The sequence below is a fragment of the Dipodomys merriami genome, unplaced genomic scaffold (genome assembly GCF_024711535.1).
Source record: "Dipodomys merriami isolate MVZ:Mamm:240054 unplaced genomic scaffold, mDipMer1.0.p SCAF_7, whole genome shotgun sequence".
Lineage (NCBI taxonomy): Eukaryota > Metazoa > Chordata > Mammalia > Rodentia > Heteromyidae > Dipodomys > Dipodomys merriami.
In genome coordinates, this window is record NW_027206290.1 from 69972166 (window position 1) to 69990879 (window position 18714).

Consider the following 18714-nt stretch of genomic DNA (forward strand, 5'->3'; position numbering starts at 1 on the left):
TTCTGGTGAAATACTTTACTATCTTGTATAAAGTTTTACAAAAAATTACAAATTAAAAGTATCAACCCTCTGAGTTCAAAGCAGCATTTTGAAAATGAACGTGTAGTTAATCCTATAACCACCCCTGGAGTCATTCATGGCCCTTGAGAGGGGAAACACGGGTGGGTGCCACCTGTCCCAAATCCTCTGAGACCCTCCTAGCCCCACCTTCCCCAACATGGTCCTTAGGAATAAACTGTCGGGTGGCGGCGGCGGCAAAGTGATTGCAGATGGGTTATACGCGCTGTCACTGGCCTAACAGATAGATTGCCAGTGAGACCTAGTGCCCATGTCTCCCATTCCCCCTGCCTGTGGGAACAGCCCCTGCAGACTCAGACTGGCAGATCCTACTCTTGTATTTCCTTTTTAACTGGGGATCATCAATGATTACTTTGCGCCCTAAGTGGCTGTGGGAGGAGGAGGCCCCTCCCCGAGGGCGGGCAGCGGCGAGCTGGGGCCATCAGAACCAGTTAAGGTGCTCTCTGCGTTCTGCGTCGGGTGTATAGGGAAGGGTTTGAAGCCACATCTTTTAAAAACAAAAGGCAAAACAGAGCAAGTTCCCTGACTGAACTGGCTAATGGAATCTTTTTACATAGTAACTTGTTCCTGACCCCAGCCCTCATCTCTGGGGTATCAAGTTCAAACTCTCTGGGAGGGAGTCCACATGACAGAGCCCTCTGTCCTGAAGACCTTGCCCCCACCCCCACCCCCAGGCTGTCACCACTGGCATTTGTTCACTTTTACTTTAAAACACATGGCCCTCGGCTCGCACGGCAGCTGACAGTGGTTGGTCACACAGCTTGTACGAAGGAAGTGTGGCTTTCAGCTGTGGCTTAAAGCTGATCCCCATGGGTGGAGGGAGGATCCCCCTTCCCAGTCTTTCAAACGGCTTGTGTCTAGTCTGGGTGCTGCCTCTGGGAGGAGAAACAACATATTAAGCAACTGATAATCAGGAGTTGAAGGGCGGCGATTGTCTCTGCCAGTTTTTTTAACATTAAGATTTTCACAAATTGCCTGGGGTAACATTTTTCAAAAGATCTACTGATTAATTTGCAGTATTGTTCACACACAAAAATAAATATTTACACAAATTCAAACATAGTCTGGGAGTCAAACCGGGCAGGTGGGGACTGGGCACATAGACGGCCGGCTGTGGGGGAGGCCTTGGGTGCTGGGACTTGTGCTGTGTGGAGAGGGCTCTGGTGTCCTGGCTCTGACCAGAAAGGCCTGGGGCCCGGGCACATGGAAGGCAGAGGTGGTGTGGCTGAGTGTGTTGGGGGCCACGTGGGAGACCACCCCAAACCTCAGGGTACATATGGGCACAGGGAGCGAGGCAGTCCTGCCCTGCCGCTCCGAATCTGAGGGGGACAAGCGTCGGCCGCTGAGCTGCCTGCCCTCCCTGCCCAGCAGCGGTCTGCCACAGTGCTGAGCCAGCGGCCACGCTCCTATCGCTGGTTTGGGGAGGGGGCCTGCTCTGAGGTCGAGTGGCTCTGTGGCCGTCCTAGGGTCCACTTGGTCCTGGCTCCCCTGGGGCCTCTCTGTTCTGAGGAAGGCAAGGCAACAGGGCTTCTGCCATCTGTGGGCAGGGACGAGCAGCAGGCCGCTGCTGTCATGGCTACGGAGTGTTGTGTGGAGCGGCCCCGTGGGCCTGCTGAGGTGGGGTAAATCCCCGGTTTTAGCAGCACTGGTAGGTATTGCACTGAGCAAGAGGAAGTGCCTGTCAGGGAGGAATCAAACCAGGCCAGTCTTTTCTTTCTGCTCTTTTCACACTCCAGGGGCTCTGGGTAACGCGAGGACGGGCCCCTCCAGAAGGGCCGGTCCTAGGAGGACCCGAGTGGCTTCTCCACGCCCTGACCACCCTTTTACTCCAACCACAGGGCAAAGGGACAGGAGCCGCCTGACAGCACACCCTGAAGAAGGGACCCTCCTGGGCAGGGGGCAGCTGAGAAGGCCGGGTGACTGCTAGCTGCTGGTTGTGAGTGCCAGGACCCACTCTGGGGTCTGACTTACCTCCCTGGCAGACACGCTGGGTGGGAGCTGGGGAGACAGCCGTTGAGAACAGGCTCAGGGCACGTCCTGGAAAAGCCCATCCTGGAGTGTGAGGTAGAATACAGGTGACCACTCGACTAGGGCTCTGTAGAGTGGGTGGGTGCCTTGTTTTGCTTTGCAGTGGGTATAGGCAAGGTCCTCCTGCTTGGCAGCGCCTGGCAGTCTCCCTGTGGTGGCACTGGGATCTGCAACAGGATAGCCTGGTGGAGGGATGGTGGCCTTCCCCAGGGTACACTGTGTCCTCAGAGGGAAGCCAGCCTGGCACCTGCCCTGTCTCTGCGGACCCCCAGCCCACACCAGTGTAGTGATGGGGAATGTTGGGTACAAGGGTACATCCTTCTGATCAGACAGACACAGACTGGCAATCTGTACAAACACAAAAGAATCCATTTTCAGAAAAATAAATTACTAAGGGGGAGGGAAAGAAGGGTCCACTTTGTTTTTCTCAATAAATATGCAATTCTGCTCACCTAAGACTTGAAAGGTAATTATCTGGGAATGGGATTCTAACATCAGGGTCCACGAAGTGATTCTAAAGAGAGCTGTAGCTCCCACGCCTTGTCAGGGGAGCCCCAACCCTTCCAGAGCTGCCCCTCTGGCCTCTTCCAAGCAGGTCAGAGCACCCGTGTGGTGAGATTCCAAAAAGAAAGTGTCCTTGTGCCCAAAGTCTCAGATGCTTGGAGTTGGCTAGCAACAGCGCTATGAATCCCACCTCATTCGGAAAACAATGTACCAAGTGGCGAGGCTGGGAGCCGGGCCCTGGCTGGGATAGCCTCCTTCCCTGGCGTAGTGCACTCAGGGGCCGGCAGGGTCAGTTCTGCTGTAAAATGAGGTTTTCCAGTTCATCTGCAGAGCGCAGCAGGAAGGCCGCAGACTCTCGGTAGCCAGCGATGAGCTGCCGCACAGCGCTGATCTCCGTGGGGCTGAGCTGGGCAGTGGGCATGGTCCTGCTGGTGCTGTTGCTAGAGGGGGTGGACGTGGGAGGGGTGGGAGTGGTGGAGGCCCCGCCTTTCATGCTGAGGTCCGTGGGCCCTGTGGAGAGGAAAAGAGAGTAAGGAGGGAGCAGATCCCCCACCTGACTTCTAGAGGTCCCCTGACTTCTTTGTCCCTTTTGTTGTCACAACCATCACAGCATCCTGTTGTGGCCTGGTATGGAGCCTGAAGCCCTAAACTGTCTCCCTGCAGCAGGCCTGCATGCAAGGGAGGTTGAGAGGTTTGCCCATGATCACATGGCAAATATGTGCACAGTAGCCCTGTCTTGGGGAGAGGGTCATGTGCATCTCCAGGCAGAGCTCACTGGCACTGACATTTCTTCCACTGCTTTCTGAGGGCTCCTCCCAGCTCTGGTCTCCAGATGAGGAAAGCAAAGGCCTGCCTCTCCAGTGGCGGGCCCAGCCCTGGAATCGGGGTCTCAGGAAGGACCCGGGAGGGTAAGTGCAATGACAAAGTATTAGCACGTGTCTAGGTCCGTGTGCCATTCTCCCCCAGGCTGGCTGGAAGAGGAGGTGGTGTGGGATGCCCAGCAAGAATGGCTCTGTCTGGGGCAAACTGGGAAGTAGCTGCTTATGCACTCCCGGGAGTACACGCAGGGAACTGGGAGTCCTTGTGGATGGAGGAGGGGCCTCCTTCCGCTGAACCTCAACATGTCAAATCTTTCCTGAGTTGTGTGCCTGGAATGGAGGAGGAAGGCGGATGCTGCGGGGGCAGTGGGGGGAGAGGGGTTAGTGGGAGAGAGGGGCGGGCCTGATGGGCAGAGCTGTGTGCCCTCTGCTGGCGGATGGTGGTAGCAGAGAGCCTAGCTAGCACATTAGGGGCTGTGTTGTGGGGGATGGGGCCACCAGGCCTCTAGGTCTTTCCAGAAGCATCTCTGTGGAGCAGGCTTTGTTGCCACTTTAATGGACAGTTTGTGGCCTTCCCTCACCTCTGGCGGGCAGGGGCTGCAATGAGGCCTGGGAGCCTTCAGCACAGGCTGGGCCATGGTGGGCCAGCATCCAGGTCTGGGGGTCCCAGCAGACTTGGAAGCATGTGCAGTTAGAATGGTCTTCTTGCAGGGCTTCAGCAAGAAAACAGCCCAAGAGAGCTGGAGAGTGTGGGAGCCAGCCCCCTGGGAAGGCCTCCCTGCTGCTGCTCCTTCCCAGCCTCCTGCAGGTTCTTACAGCTGAGAGGCTGGTCTGGGCCATCCCTAGTAGCCTTTAGGTTACTAGGGCTCTGATGGCTAGGCTTGCTCATTACTGCATCCTACACAGGCCATTCTAATTCTGTTATTAAGACAGAGGGCCAAGAGACCTCTAAGCCAGAAAGTAATATCTTATGAATAAATGATGGAATTTGACTGTTGCTAAAAGGAAGTTGATACAGCTCCTAATTGGGGAAGGAAGTAAGTCAGAGTTATACCCGACAGCTTGGTCAAATACAATATATTCCCCACCTGAGCAGACAATGTGCCCACAATCAGGAGGTGGCCCTGTGAACTGGAAGTGAGAATTCAGGGAACAATCAGAAGGAAAGATTAGCTAAGAAGATGGCCAGCCCGTGTTGGCAGATGTCGAAGGGGTAGGACCTATGTGGCGGGAGGAGGTCTGGTCCCCTCTGGGGCCCTGAGGTGGACCCTCAGGCTAGGGTCCTGTCTTTCCTCCCTCCATCTCCAGACCTTGTCCTGTTCACTGTTCATTTCTGTACTCACAGCTTTCCTTCCTTCTATCTTGGACTGCACTAAAGCCTGGAAAGGAGAAGATCTGTTTCCTTCAGCCAATCTGATCTGGAGAAACTACCTGTGCAGGCTCTAGTTACTGCCAGAAGCTCTGGTTCCTGGTGATTGCCAGGAAGGGGGTGGGAGGGACATGGAGTAGACTTGAGCTAGTGAGCACCCTAAGCAAGACAGGCAGAAAGTCTGATTCTATCTAGACTGATTTACATCGCTAGATGACAGCGTAATGAGCACAGCGAGGGGCTCAGAGCCATCATTTCAGCCACCCAACTGAGGCAGCAAACTGGGAGGGCAGAGGGTGGGGCCGCTGTACAGCCACACAGTTTTCCTCTAGCTGATGGACACCCAGACGCAGCAGTGTTCTTCAGATGAGGCACAGAGCTGCCCTGGGTGAGGAGGCAAATGATGACATTTCTGCCCCACGGACCTCTCCACCCACCTGTAAGGTACCAGCGTGTAGAGGGTTGGGAGAGGGATGCATAGGGCGGAGTTGGCTGCCTCTTCTCACACCACCTCTGGCTGCTTCTCTGGCAGACGTAACTGGGTGGGAGTCCAAACTCTACACTTCAAGAGAGGATCCCCAACAGCCACACTCAAGACAGGCCATGATGGATGCCACCAGATGGACGTTCGTCACCATCATGTATTGCACGGAAGCATCCAGGTACCAGGTCATCTGTACCATTCCTGCTGGGCCTCAGTCTCCCCTGTGCACTTAGAAAGGGACCCACTTCAGGGCCTGGGAAGGTGGCTCAGTGGTAGAGTGCTTGCCTTGCACGCATGAGGCCCTGGGTTCGATTCCTCAGCACCACATAAGCAGAAAAAGCTGGAAGTGGTGCTGTGGCTCAAGTGGTAGAGCACTAGCCTTGAGCTGAAGAGCTGAGGGACAGTGCCCAGGCCCAGAGTTCAGGCACCATGACTGGCAAAAAAAAAAAAAAAAAAAGAAAGGGACCCACTTCAGACGCTCTAGCAAGGGGTCTTTCAGGCGGGCAGCCAGCCACTGGGACAGTCACTCCATCCTGGCTCTGCGAGCCCCTCTGGCCTGGCTTTGGGGATTAGGGCCAGGCAGCCTCTTATTTTAGGTTAAGAGGCATTAGGAAAGGATGAGAAACTAAGCCAGGCAGGGCTCTTTCAGGGACCCAGCATACTTCATAGTGAGCATGGGGATCTGGGCTGGCTGCGGGGTTGCAGCCAGTGGTCTCCTGCAGCCAAGGACAGAGCTTGAGGAATTCTCAGCTATGATCAGCAGAGATCCAGGATCAGGACTCTCCGGCCTTTGCCACCTCCCTACCCTCACCCCATGGCTCTGCCTCTTGCCCTCTCCCTGGAAAGATTTTTACCACAAGGCGAGACAGAAGGATGGAGTCTAAGCACAAACAACAGCCCTGTACTTCAAGCCTATCCAGGGCTCCCCACTCCCGTTAGTGTAGATGGGCCTCAGCCCCTATAATGTTGTCAAGCAGGCCAGCAATACCCTTGTTCTCCCCCCAACTCCGCAGCTCCCAAGGCTAGTGCTCCTATCACAGCTGCATTTCCAGCTTTTTGTTGGATAATTGGAAATAGAGTCTCACGGACTTTTCTGCCTGGGTTCACTTGAAACTGAAACCTTCAGATCTCAGCCTCCTGAGGAGCTAGGATTACAGCTGTGAACCCTAGTGCCCGGCCTGGAACTCAGTTTGTTTACAGCAGTCTGCATTTTCCCTGCAGCTGACCAGAGCTGGTCACCCAGCTTAGGACATAAAGCTGAGGAACCCAATGCTCAACATCATGCTAGTACCAGGCACCACTAGGAAGCGCAGTCTGCTTGGGGCTCTAGTTAGTGTTGGAAGCCACTTACCGTTACTGTGATTTCCTGTCTGGAGGGAAGCAGGGGCCTGCAGGTTGCTGCCCAAGGCCCCGTAGCTGCGGTAACTGTAGTTGAGGCCGCCGTTGACGTACACAGGGTCCTGGGAGTAGGAGGAGGCTGGCAGTGAGTAGGTGGAGTGGGTTATGGCTGCGGAGTCCCGGGAGTGCTGCTTGTCCAAGGCAATGGGCTCATCCTGCAAGGGCAGCAGAATGTTGCTGGGGAACAGGGCAGAAAGCTCTAGCCATCACTTCAGGCCCCAGGCAAAAGCTGTAGCCCCAGGGTTCCTGGGACCCAGCGTCATGGCTCTCTGCTTGACTTGTCCCAGGCATTTCCCCAAATTGCAATGATGTATCAAGACTCAGAATGAGAACCAGGCTTCCATTTGAGGGATGGGATCTACACTGAGATAGGGTCTCGCTGTATAGACTGGGCTGACCTGGAATTCTTTGATTCTCCTGCCGTAGCCTCCCAAGCACTGGAATTAAGGTGTTGTGCCACCATGCCCAGCCAGACTTTCGAGGTCTGCAGAGCCCTTGTGATGGACTCCTCCAGCCTTCCCTTTCCCCTTGCTGCCCCCTCGCAGCTTGTCTGGGCACTGTTCTCCATGTCACACCCCTCCCCCCCAGTGCCAGGGCTTCAGGGTGATGGGTGAGCCTGCCCTGGGCACGGCCGGCGATGAGCGCGTACCTGGGAGGACTGGTAGATCTCCAGGCGCATCCTCTTGGCTGCTTTCCTCGTCTCGCTCTCACAGGCGGCTGCGAGGATGTTTTCTGCCATGGCGGAGGTCAGGTGGGGGGGCGTGGGTCTGGTCTGCAGGTAGAATGGCCATGAATGGGAGTTGGGTATTGGGGCCGGTGGGCCCCAAGCTTGACAGAGCCATGTAACCTTTCTGGGCCCCTCCTGTGCAAGAAGGCTTCTGGGAGAGCTGGGGGTAAAGGGTCTACCACGGCGTGCACGGGGGCCTTGGTGGCAAGTGGGAAGGGCAGCTGGGGGAGACTCACCATCTCCATGCCGTTCTTCTTCATGCGGCGACAGGACTTGAGGTAGGTGCGGATGCGCTTGCGGGCCCGCTCCTGGAACTCGGGGAACTGCCGACTGCACGACTCGATGATGGCCTGGATCTTCTCCTTGGGTTGCTTGGAGATGGGCACCATTCGGTCCAGGTTCTCATCCACAAAGAGCCGCACAAACATCTGTGGGCAACAGGGGCTGTGGGAGGGGCTGTCCTCGCCTGGGACCTCCCCCCCCTTCTGCCGGGCCCTGTCTGGTGCTTACGTTAAAGGCCTTGAGACGCTCGGGGTCCATGCCCTCAGAGTCATTCATCTTGTCATTGTCCTCGTGGTCATCGTGGTCATCGTCGTCGTCATCTGCTGCGGGGGCCCGGCCCACTGTCAGGTCCTCAGGACAGCCACTGACCTCGGTCTTGATAGAATCATAGCTCCCAGAGCTGTAAGGAGGGGACTGGGGGGTGGGGAAGAGCGGCAGAGGACGCATCAGGTGGGCTGCCCTTTCCTGGAGGGTGGTCAGCTCGCCCAGCTGCCATGACAGCTCTGTGCACAGCATGCCTGCCTCTGGCCCCCTTCATCGGCAAAATGGGGCAGCAACCCCAGCCCAGCTCTGCCTGTGCTAGTATGAGGAGGTTTGACTACAGCAGGACCCACCAGGACCCACCACATCCTGTGAGGGAGAGAAAGACTCCCACCCCAGCCACCCTCTTCTGGGTTTCCTGCCCGATCCTCCAGGAGCCACAACCCCTAGATGACAAGTGAGCCGTCACCAGAGCAGTGAGTGTGCTGTCTTGTGGGAGGAGGAACAGATGGGCTGGAGGAGGGAGCCAGCCAGGGCCGCCGGTCCACAAGGTGGGGGTGCCTTTCCCCCAAGGAAACACCTTGAGAATGCTGTTGAGCGAGGAGGGGCCTGGCCCAGCTGCCTGGGCTGCCTATCCTGCAGCCTTGCAGTTCCTCGCTCCACAGGTTCCTCATTTGTGTCTCTCCTGTTTTCCAGCCTGCTCCCTACCAGCTTGCCCTTCAAGGCCCAGTTCCACATCATCTTTCTCCTGTCCCTGTTTAAAAGTTTGTGCCTGTGGCATGTCCTGGTGTCCTGGTCCTTTCCCTGGAGGAGGTAGCATTAGTTGGGCCCAAGGGACACAGAGCAGGTAGCCACTGATCTCAGTGCTACATTGCCGCCTGCAGGGAGCCCGGTACTTCCAGAGGAAGAACTCCATGGAGACACGCCCTGCCCTCCCTGTGTCCTGACTGCTGGCCAGTCTCTGTCCACGCAGACGTGCAAGGGCATCAGAACCGCAGCCTTCCAGAGTCACAGTGAGCCCAGCGATGACTACTAGTGGGTTCTGTGACCTCTGGCAGGACGAATTTCCAAACTACTACTCAGCTAAATCCTCAGCCAGGACCAGAGCAGGCAGGCAGAGAACACTCTGAGGGCTGCTGGAGTATTCACTCCCCTCTCACTTCCCTGGTGCCCAACAGCCTGATAGGGTCCACCCTGTAACTTGGCAATGGTGGTAAAGTTAGAGCAAAGTTTGCCCCCACAGTAAGACAGCTGCTCTGCTTGTTCCTCGGACCTGCTCCTAGCCAGGTTCCTTTGATAGCTACATGATGATAATGTGACATCATTTCTTTGTCCCAAATTTTCCCATGAGACACTGAGCGGCCTCTTCCTGGCACCTACTGCACCCCCTGCAGAAGAAAAATGGGAGCACAGCAGAGGGAAAGCCTGCTGGGGGGGCAAAGCGCTGGAGCCAGGGCCACAAGGCTGCAAAGATGCTCCAGGAGAGCCAGGCTGGCCTCGCTGCTTCAAGAAACCTTAGTGGACCAGAGTCAGCCTACAGTGGGGACACCCACATGGCTGCCCCCGCCCCCAGAAAACGTGAGGCCTGTGTTCAAAGTGTTCCTTGCTGCTTGCTACTTGCTACTTGCTGTCCAAGCATTACTTGGGTGGTTTGGTTGTTTCAGTACTGAAGTTTGAACCCAGAGCTTCTTGCTTGCCAGGCAGGTGCTGTACTGCTTAAGCCATGCCTCCAGCTCTACTTGTTGTTCCTGACAGGCTGTTCCAGGCGAGGGGATAGATCGCCTGCCATCTCCGCCAAAGCAGGCGCGCGCGGCCCCTCTTCCCAGCTGGGAAGCAGGCTCAGAAGCGGGATTTCGCTCCTGTCTTGAGGTCGCGCGTGGGCTGGCCCCAGCTCCGCTCCCGGTCGGCCCCACAACCCCCCGCGGGCTGCGGACAGGCAGAGGCTCGCGGCCCACAGCCCCACACACCTCAGGGGTGCTCTTCGCGCCGTACTTGACCCGGCTCCTCAGCCCGTCAGTGCCGCAGCCGTCCGAGGCGTAGGACGGCGTGCCGAGCGCGGTGGCCGCCGGGAGCTTGTCGCACAGGTTGATGGGCTGGTCCTCGGCCGCCGCAGTGAAGTCCATGGGGGCTGCGGCGCCGTTGCCGTTCATCTCGGGGAAGGCAGGGTCGCCCTGCGTGCTGCTGGACGTGGACGGGTTCAGGGTGGAGGAGCCATTGCCGCTGCCGCTCTCGGAGGAGGAATCGTCTAGGAGGAAAAGCCGGGGGGTGAGGCCCAGGCCTGGCCGGGTGTGGCGTCTTGGCATCGGCCCTCCGAGTACCTGCGCTGCTGCTCTCGCAGGGCAGAAGCGGCCGCGGTGGGGACGGACGCCTTGGCCACACGAGTCTCCAGGCGCCACCGCCGGGCCCAGCCATGGTCCCCGGAGCCCCCTGTGCGCGCGTCACACACTCCCACCCTCGGATCCCCACCCTTCGCTGCTTGAGGGCGGGCGGGAGGGATGGGTCCCCGTGCCCCCGACGGTCAGCCAGCGGCGTCAGGCCGGCAGCACCCCCTGCTGGACGCGCTGCGCGCGGCCACCCGCGCCGGCCGGCGGCCTGGGGCCGGGCGCCCCCTGCTGGGGAGAGGCCGCATTGCTGGCGGATCTGGGGAGATAACACGGGCGCTCCGGGGACTGGGTATTTTCGGATCCCGCCCGCCCCAGCCTCCTGCCTGGCCAGATCAGACAAGATGCGGGGTGGAAGCTACCGGGCCGCGGTCACCGGCAGGTGAGCGTCCCCGTGGCTCTGGGTGGCGCCCAGGTGCCCCGGCTCTGCCCCTGCACCTTGCACCGGCGGAGCGGCCGGGGAGTCCCGACCATGTCCCAGGCCACCCTTCCCCCCAGACCAGGGTCGCGCCGGACCCCAACCCCCACTCTCAGCCAGCAGATTATGAAGATTTAGTCCCCGGTGCCGGGTACTGGGCACGCGCGCCTCCCGAGCGTCCCCATGGTGACCGAGCGGCTCCAGAGCCCTAACCAATCGCCGGCCTCTCGGCTACCCGGGGGCGGGACCGGGCTGCCCATCAAGCAGCCGGGCCCTGGGCCGAGGGGGAGGGGAAAGCACGGTGCGGCGGCACCCCTCCCCCCTCGGCGGCAGCAGGTCCCCTGGGCCGCTGCTTCCTGCAAGGCTTCCTCCGCCTCCTGAGCAGCCCAGCTCCACGCACCTCCCGTGGGCTCGGCCCCAAGCCTCACCCCAGAGGCCCCAGGCTTTCCTCCTCCCGGCCCCCTCTGCCCACACAGATGGTTTTCTTCAGGCAGCATCTCCAGTGACTAATCTAGCTGTCTGGCACTATTTATTGAGCACCTACTGTATGCCAGCCCTGTCCCTGGTGGAGAAACCAAGGACTGAACCTCAGGGGGTTAACCCCTAGGGCAGTAACTGGATACTCAAAGCCAACTGCCCCTACCGGTCATGCCACACCCACTCTCCCCTCTCCTCCCAGCTGCCCTCCTCTTCCCTTGGCACCTCTGCTCCAGGCTTTTACCTCTGTGCCTTGTCCTTCCCGTGGTCTCCTGCCCACCTTCAGCCTCCCTTGCCCAGGCCTCCACTCTTGACCCCCTCTCGAGCTACATCTCCAGGCTGTGCTTGGGCTCTGTCATGCTCCTCTAGCTGGGACAACTTCCATCAATTGTCAAGGCTTGGCCCTGCCATGCTGCCTCAGGGGTCCTAGGAAGGAGGTGCTGGCTCTGGGTGGCTCCTGGTGGCCAGAGCACCTGAGGTATTGTAGTCGTCTGCTGGGGCGAAGGGGCTACAGGATGGGATGCCTCTGGCTGACTGGCTCAGCTCTGCCTGGGGTCTGTGTTTGTGTTTAGCCACATCACAGTACACCCCACCCCAGCAGTGCCCTCCCACAGGCCTTACTTGGCCTTAGAAAACCCTTGATTCTGGGCTGGGAAGGTGGCTCAGTGGTAGAGCACTTGCCTTGCATGCATGAGGCCCTGGGTTCGATTCCCCAGCACCACATAAGCAAAAAGGAAAAAAGCTGGAAGTGGCGCTGTGGCTCAAGTGGTAGAGCGCTAGCCTTGAGCTGAAGAGCTGAGGGACAGCACCCAGGACCAGAGTTCAGGCCCATGACTGGACCAAAAAAAAGAAAGAAAGAAAGAAAAGAAAACCCTTGATTCTGCCTTGAGAAGAAGCAGCTCACCGTGGGCACCAGGCCCTGCGGCTGCGGTGTCATACCTTGCTTGGGACACAGCAGGATGGATCCTACTGAGATCCTACTCATCCTCTGAGATGAACTTACACAGCTCAGGGGCTGCTGGGCTCTCCGAGAACTTCCATCCCACCTGATCAGCTAGGACAACAGAGGCTGCCTTGGGCCAGAACAGCAGGCTCAAGTCCTCCAATGCCACCTTAGCCTGGTAAGAGACACAAAGCTAGAAATCCCTATCACTGTGTCAGTCCCCAGATTTAGCACACCGGCATCCTGAGAAGCCTCAGGAGATAAATGGTGAGGCAACATGTGGGCGAGCCACGCAGCCAGCAGAGGATTCTGCAGAGTGATTCTTAAGCGTGAATGAAGCTGGGCATATGCTGTGCTGTGGACAAACACTATGCTCAGTGGGGTAAGCCAGATGCAAAAGAATAAAGGCCCAGCGAGTCTACTTATACAGGGGACCTTGAAGTATCCTGGAAGTTATTGGGGGCAGGGTTGGGACTGAGTGGTGACGTTTCTGTTTGATGTACTGACTGTGCAGCACTGAATTCACTTGGTTTGGTTTGTACACTTTAAAAAGTTAAGATGTGCTGGCCACCCATGGTGGCTCACGCCTGTAATCCTAATTACTCAGGAGACTGAAATCTGAGACTGAAATCATGGTTCAAAGCCAGCCTGGGTAGGAAAGTCCATGCAACCCTCATCTCCAATTAGCCACCAGAAAATGGAAGTGGTGCTGTGGCTCAAAGTGGTAGAGCACTAACCTTAAGTAAAAGAGCTCAGGGAGGGCTGGGAATGTGGCTTAGTGGTAAGAGTGCACTTGCCTAGCATGCTTGAATCCCTGGGTTTGATTCCTCAGTACCATATAAACAGAAAAGCTGGAAGTGGTGCTGTAGCTCAAGCGGTAGAATGCTAGCCTTGAGCAAAAGCAGCTCTGGGACAATGTTCAAGCCCTAGGCCTGGCCAAAAAAAAAAAAGAAAAAAGAATAAAAAAGAGCTCAGGGGGTTGGGAAGGTGGCTCAGTGGTAGAGCGCTTGCCTTGCAAGCCTGAGGCCCTGGGTTCAATTCCTCAGCACCACATAAGCATAAAGAAAAAAGCTGGAAGTGGCGCTGTGGCTCAAGTGGTAGAGTGCTAGCCCTGAGCTGAAGAGCTGAGGGACAGCGCCCAGGCCCAGAGTTTAAGCCTCATGACCGGACCCCCCCCCCAAAAAAAAGAGCTCAGGGATAGTGCCCAGGCCCTGAGTTCAAGCCCCACAACTGACAAAAACAAAAACAAAAAAACCCACCCAAACTTTGGGCAGGCCTGCAGCCCTTCATTTATAAGCTATTTGCCACCACGGTTTCTCCACGCCATATCTGGGTCAGGGATACAGAAGCCCACATTTAAGTGACAAAGTTACTCTCAGGTGGCCGTAGTCTGGTGGACTAGCCACTGCCCTACACAGCCCACCCCAGTGCCATCCTGTGAGGAGTGCAGAGGAGGTGTGAGCTGTGTCGATACCATCTCAGTGACCTTGAAAAGGCCACCTCCCCCTCCTTGTGCCTCAGCTTTGCTTCAGAATGGCTCTCATGTCACAAAATATGTTTTATACAGTGTGGACTAGCCTTAGCATAAGTACAGATAGATGCTCAGAAAAGGAAGTGGAGGCAGTGACTTGAGACCTCCTGAGCAAAGTTACCAAGACTGCCATGGCGTCAGCCTAGCGGGCATGATGAAGCGCACTTGTTATCCCAGCTGCTAGGGAGGCATGGGGGGAGGATCACAGTCTAAGCCCAGCCCCAGGCAAAAATACAAGCCTCTATCTGAAAAATGATGCAAAAAGGAACCGAGGCTGTGAGTCATGTCGCAGAGCAGGGCCTAGCAGGCACTGAGCGCGCGAGTTCAAACCTCAGTAGGGTTCAAACCAAGGGAGGGAAGGAGGGGAGCTGGCTTCCTGCACCCCACAATCTCACTTCACTCACTTCCTACATCTGTCTCCAGGACTAGAGCACCAACTGCTGGAGCCCCAGCACAGACACAAAATTAGAGATGGGCTCCATGGTGGGGTGGGGGTGGAGGAGACACTGGGAGAGCTGTGTCTGCCCCATGCCTGCCTGCCTGCCTCTTCTTAACATGGTGGCAGCTGAGCTGGGCACTGGGGACCAGTGAGAAGATGGGCTGCTACCCATGGGTCCATGCTCCAGTAAGCAGGAAACCAAGCACAAGGGCTCCTGAGGAGGCTGGGCGCCAATGAAGATGTCACCTGCCTCCTCCGCCTCCCCCCCCTCCATTTCCTCCTCCCCCCATTCTTCAAGGTCTGCCTGAGCACCTCCCTCCTTGTGACCCCCCCCCCCCCCCGCCTCTCCCTAGCACCACCAGGGAAGGTGGCTCAAGCATGGGGAAGACCGAGGGCCACGCAGGGGCCCAGGTTCTGCACAGGGAGAGGTGTTTCCCTCTGTCCCTCAAGCCCCATGGGCAGTGGCTATGGCCCCCATCCACCCCCACAGCCCCACAGCCCCTTCTGGCGCACTTCCCCTACTGCTCACCCACACCTAGGCCTTCGCACTGCTGCCCCTTCTTTTTGGGCCTGGGTGCTGTCCCTGAGGTTGGTTTTTTGTTTTATTTTTCCCCTCAGGGTTAGCACTCTCGATCCTCAAATCTCAGCCTCCTGAGCAGCGGGGATTACAGGCACTGTGCCACCAGTGCCCAGCTGTCGCCCTGTCTTGGTATTGGTCTCTCCCTGGCTCTTCTGGGGCTCCTTCCCTATTCTTCCCGGTCATGGTCTGCCCAGCCCCTGCTCTGACATGCAGACCCCTCCCTTTACCTGGATCTTCTCAAGTTTATCATCTTCTGACAACACTATTGTTTAGGGTACCTGGTCTGGGCCCAGCGCGGGGGTGAGGGGGGTGGGGGGGCCTGCAAGACATGAGGCCATGGCTTCAGTGGGCAGGTTTGTATCGCTCCAGCTTTCCCACAAGCTGCACTCCTTCCTCTTGTAAGGGCACCTGGGCTTCCTGGGTTCCTTAGAGTGAACACAGGCCCAGGGCTTGGACAGTCTGCACAGCCCACTGCAGCGACTGGCAATGATGTGCACCAACCGGGACCCAAAAGAGTTATTTCCAGGCTTTCTCCACCTGGGGATAGCTGAATCTGCTGGGCAAGGGACAGGCTGGCACCCACAGACCCCTAAACCCCCCTGTGCCTAAAGCCGAAGAAGGCCCTAGACTATTTCCTTATTGCTGAAGCTAGCTGGAGGCCAACATGTGTCACGTGTGTCTGGTTTGGTCTCTGAGTAATCAGGGGCCCAGGACCAGCCCTGGGAACAGGGCTCCCTCCTCCCCCACCCATCCTGAGATTACTGGCGCCCGCAGGCCCCACCTCTGTGGAGTTTGGGGAAACGGGGGGGGCCCTAGAACTGGGACAGCTGGACTCCAACCCATTCCAAGTTCTTCCTCCCTCTCCCAAAACCTGACTTCAAAGAGACTTTGACAGGCACCCTGGACACCTTGAGCCCACATGGCACCGGTGGGGCTGGGCCCCCTGGCTGCAGGGTGCCCTGTCTGCACGACCTTGGGTACAGCCACCTCCTGAGATCCTCTTATCTGTAGTCCAGGGAGTTGCCGCTGACACCCTCTTGGGCTCTAACACTTTATGACTCTGTGAAAACACCCAGCTGGCCCCATGGCTCCAAAGGCTTAGTGCTCAAGCACTTCCAGGGTTGTGGCCTCCAATTAAGGGCATTATTTTGGCAGGCCATAGGCCCTGGATGGACACACCCAGGCCTGGAGCTGAAGGTGGAGGGTCAGGGTACTCAGGATGCCCCTCCAGGACAGGCACCTCACCTGAAGCCAGCCTGTCAAAGCTCAGGAGAACACCCTCAAGACACAACTGATCCCCCCTCCCCACTTACCCCCGCCCCCAACCCTCCGACTGGGGGCCCTGCAGGCAGGCAGGGAGGCAAAGAACACACAGCTCCTGCGCATTTCTCCAAAGCGGGTCTCGCCAGCTTGGTGAAGGATGGTTCCCCAAGGAGGGCAGGACCTGGAGTCCACCACCTGTACCCGCCATGCCTGTGGACAAGGGAAGGCCGGCCATGCCCATCTAATGTAACGTGGGGCAATGTGCTGCTATTCAAATGGGGGAATTAGTGATGAATGAGGGAAATTGTTCCTCCCTCTGTCCCGTCTCCAGAAGGAGACAAAAACTCCTTTTACCTCGGCAAACAATGCCCTTATGTGGGCGCCAGCACCCCGCAGCCCACACAGGCCCCGCTCTGTGCGAGCCACCAATCGCCACACTGGGCTCTGGGGCCATAGCCAGGGGCATCCTATTCTGGTGGGTGACTGAGGCCAGTCCCCAGACCAGGCCGAGAAGGCCCACCATCCCTGGGAATCCTGCACAAGGTCACATGAGCTCACATCCATGGCTCCCAGGTAGCCCGCCTCTTGTGGCCAGAGGTGGGGCTGCTGGAGGCAGGGTGGCCAGCTGGTAAGGCCAGAGCAGCAGCTAGGCAGGAACGAGGAGGAGCCATCAATAATTCACACACAAAAGCTGTAAGCTGGGGAAGAGGAAGGAATGCTGGGCAGAGAGCTGGAGCCAGCAGTCCCCATGGCCGCCAGGGTGGAAGCCCCTGAGGGCCTGAGATACCGTCATGGGCTGTAGGCTGAGGCGCTGCCTGCTCTGAGCTCAGGGCCCACACCTCCCCCGGGCTGTCCATCTGACCAAAGCCAGTGGACTGAGCCATGGTTACATGCTGCCTATTGGCTCTGAGGGGAGCGTGGGGAGCCCACCGTCACCAGATGAGGTCTGCATTCCCTGCCTTGCCTTCAGGTCACTGCTCCACAGAGCCGCCTGGACTAAACACACCCCTGCTCACCCCTATTTCATGGAGCCTTTTCTGGGCAGCATGCCTTGATGTGTTGGCCAAACTTCCTGACTTGCTCCTTAAATGGGTGCCAGCACCTAGGTCTGCGTAGTCAGGAGTGACATGGTCCACAGAGTGTGTGTCACATGTGCAAGTTGCTAATGCCGTATTAAAAAAAATAAATACAAGTCCAAAGCTGGACTTTTATTGATCACACCTGTGATCCTAGCAACTCAGGAGGCAATTACCTGGAGGATCACGGTTCAAAACCAGCCAGGGGGCCTGCGAAGGGGGCTCAATGGTAGAGCGCTTGCCTTGCATGCCTGAGGCCCTGGGTTCAATTCTTCAGCACCACATAAGCAGGAAAAAAAAAATGGAAGTGGTGCTGTGGCTCAAGTGGTAGAGTACTAGCCTTGAGCTGAAGAGCTGAGGGACAGTGCCCAGGCCTGAGTTCAAGCCCCACGACTGACAAAGTAAAACAAAAACCCTAAACCAAAAACCAAAAAACCCCAGCCAGGGCAGTCAAATGGGAGAGATTCTTATCTCCAATTAACCAGCAGAAAGCTGGAACTGGAGGCAGGGCTCTAGTGGCAGAGCACCAGCCATAATCGAAAAAAAAGCTTGTGGGAAAGCACAAGGCCCTGAATTCAAGCCTAAGTACAGCAATGAATAAATACATAAATGAATGAATTCGTTGGCTACCTCCCTAACCTCACCCAATGCTAGGGAACAAACCCAGGGACTATTTGAAGGCCAATGCTAATGGTACACTCTTGTAATCCCACCACTCAAGAGGCTGAGATAGGATTTTGAGTTCAAGTTCAGCCTGTGAGATCCCATCTAAAAAAATTTTTTTTTTTGGTAGGTCGTGGGCTTGAACTCTGGTCCTGGGCGCTGTCCCTGTGCTCTTCAGCTCAAGGCGAGTGCTCTACCGCTTGAGCCACAGCGCCACTTCCGGTTTTCTAGTGGTTTATTGAAGAGTCTCACGGGATGGCTTTGAACCGTTAGCCTCAGATCTCAGCCTCCTGAGTAGCTAGGATTACAGGCGTGAGCCACCGGCACCTGGCCTAAATTTTTTTTATTTTTTCATTTTTGCCAGATCTGGGGCTTGAGCTCAGGGCCTGGGCACTGTCCCTGAGCTTCTTTTGCTCAAGGCTAACACTCTACCACTTGAGCCATAGCACTACTTCTCGCTTTTTCTATTTATGTGGTGCTGAGGAATCGAACCCAGGGCTTCATGCATGCAAGGCAAGCACTCTACCACTAAGCCACCTTCCCAGTCCTTTCCTTTCTCAAATTTTAAAGAATTCACAATATAATAAATTCACAATGATAAATTCACAGTATCGCCAACATTAATAAATGCCACAGAGATGCTTTAGCTTCTGCTTTCATGCTAGCCAAGGACACCACTGTGATTTCCCACAGGTTGGCACCTGCCCTTCCTGAACATGGCGCAGCTGCTGGTGACAATGCATCTGATGGCACAGAGCTGGGCTTCCCCCCAAAGTGGCACTGTCCATCTCAGCGGGGTCCTTGGCGTCCAAGCTGCCAATGAGAGTTTAGCTGTGAGGGCAAGTAGTCCAAGTGGCAAGAAGGGAGAGGGGGGACACCACGTTCGTACCAGTTCTGGAGGATGAGGTGCTAGGCAACTTGTAGCTCCTGATGTCAGTGGAGAGCCAGAGGCTCCCCAAGGGGTGGTCACCAGCCCTATCTCCAGCTTTTTAGT

At 56.9% G+C, this 18714-nt stretch overlaps 1 protein-coding gene across 5 annotated transcripts in view; it reads right to left on the reverse strand.

The window, feature by feature from the left end:
- The window catches only part of Nol4l (nucleolar protein 4 like), a 125366-nt gene continuing 106652 nt past the window's right edge, over positions 1-18714 (reverse strand). For 4 of the 5 annotated variants that reach the window (XM_070007039.1, XM_070007041.1, XM_070007040.1 and 1 more), the window contains 6 exons: positions 9917-10194; positions 7917-8102; positions 7643-7834; positions 7329-7451; positions 6633-6834; positions 1-3120 (listed from right to left, as the gene is read on the reverse strand). In XM_070007039.1, coding sequence (XP_069863140.1) covers positions 2900-3120; positions 6633-6834; positions 7329-7451; positions 7643-7834; positions 7917-8102; positions 9917-10194 — 1202 coding nt within the window. In that variant the 3' untranslated portion in view covers positions 1-2899. The remainder of the gene's footprint in view (positions 3121-6632; positions 6835-7328; positions 7452-7642; positions 7835-7916; positions 8103-9916; positions 10195-18714) is intronic. The other variant, XR_011368730.1, reaches the window with a different exon arrangement.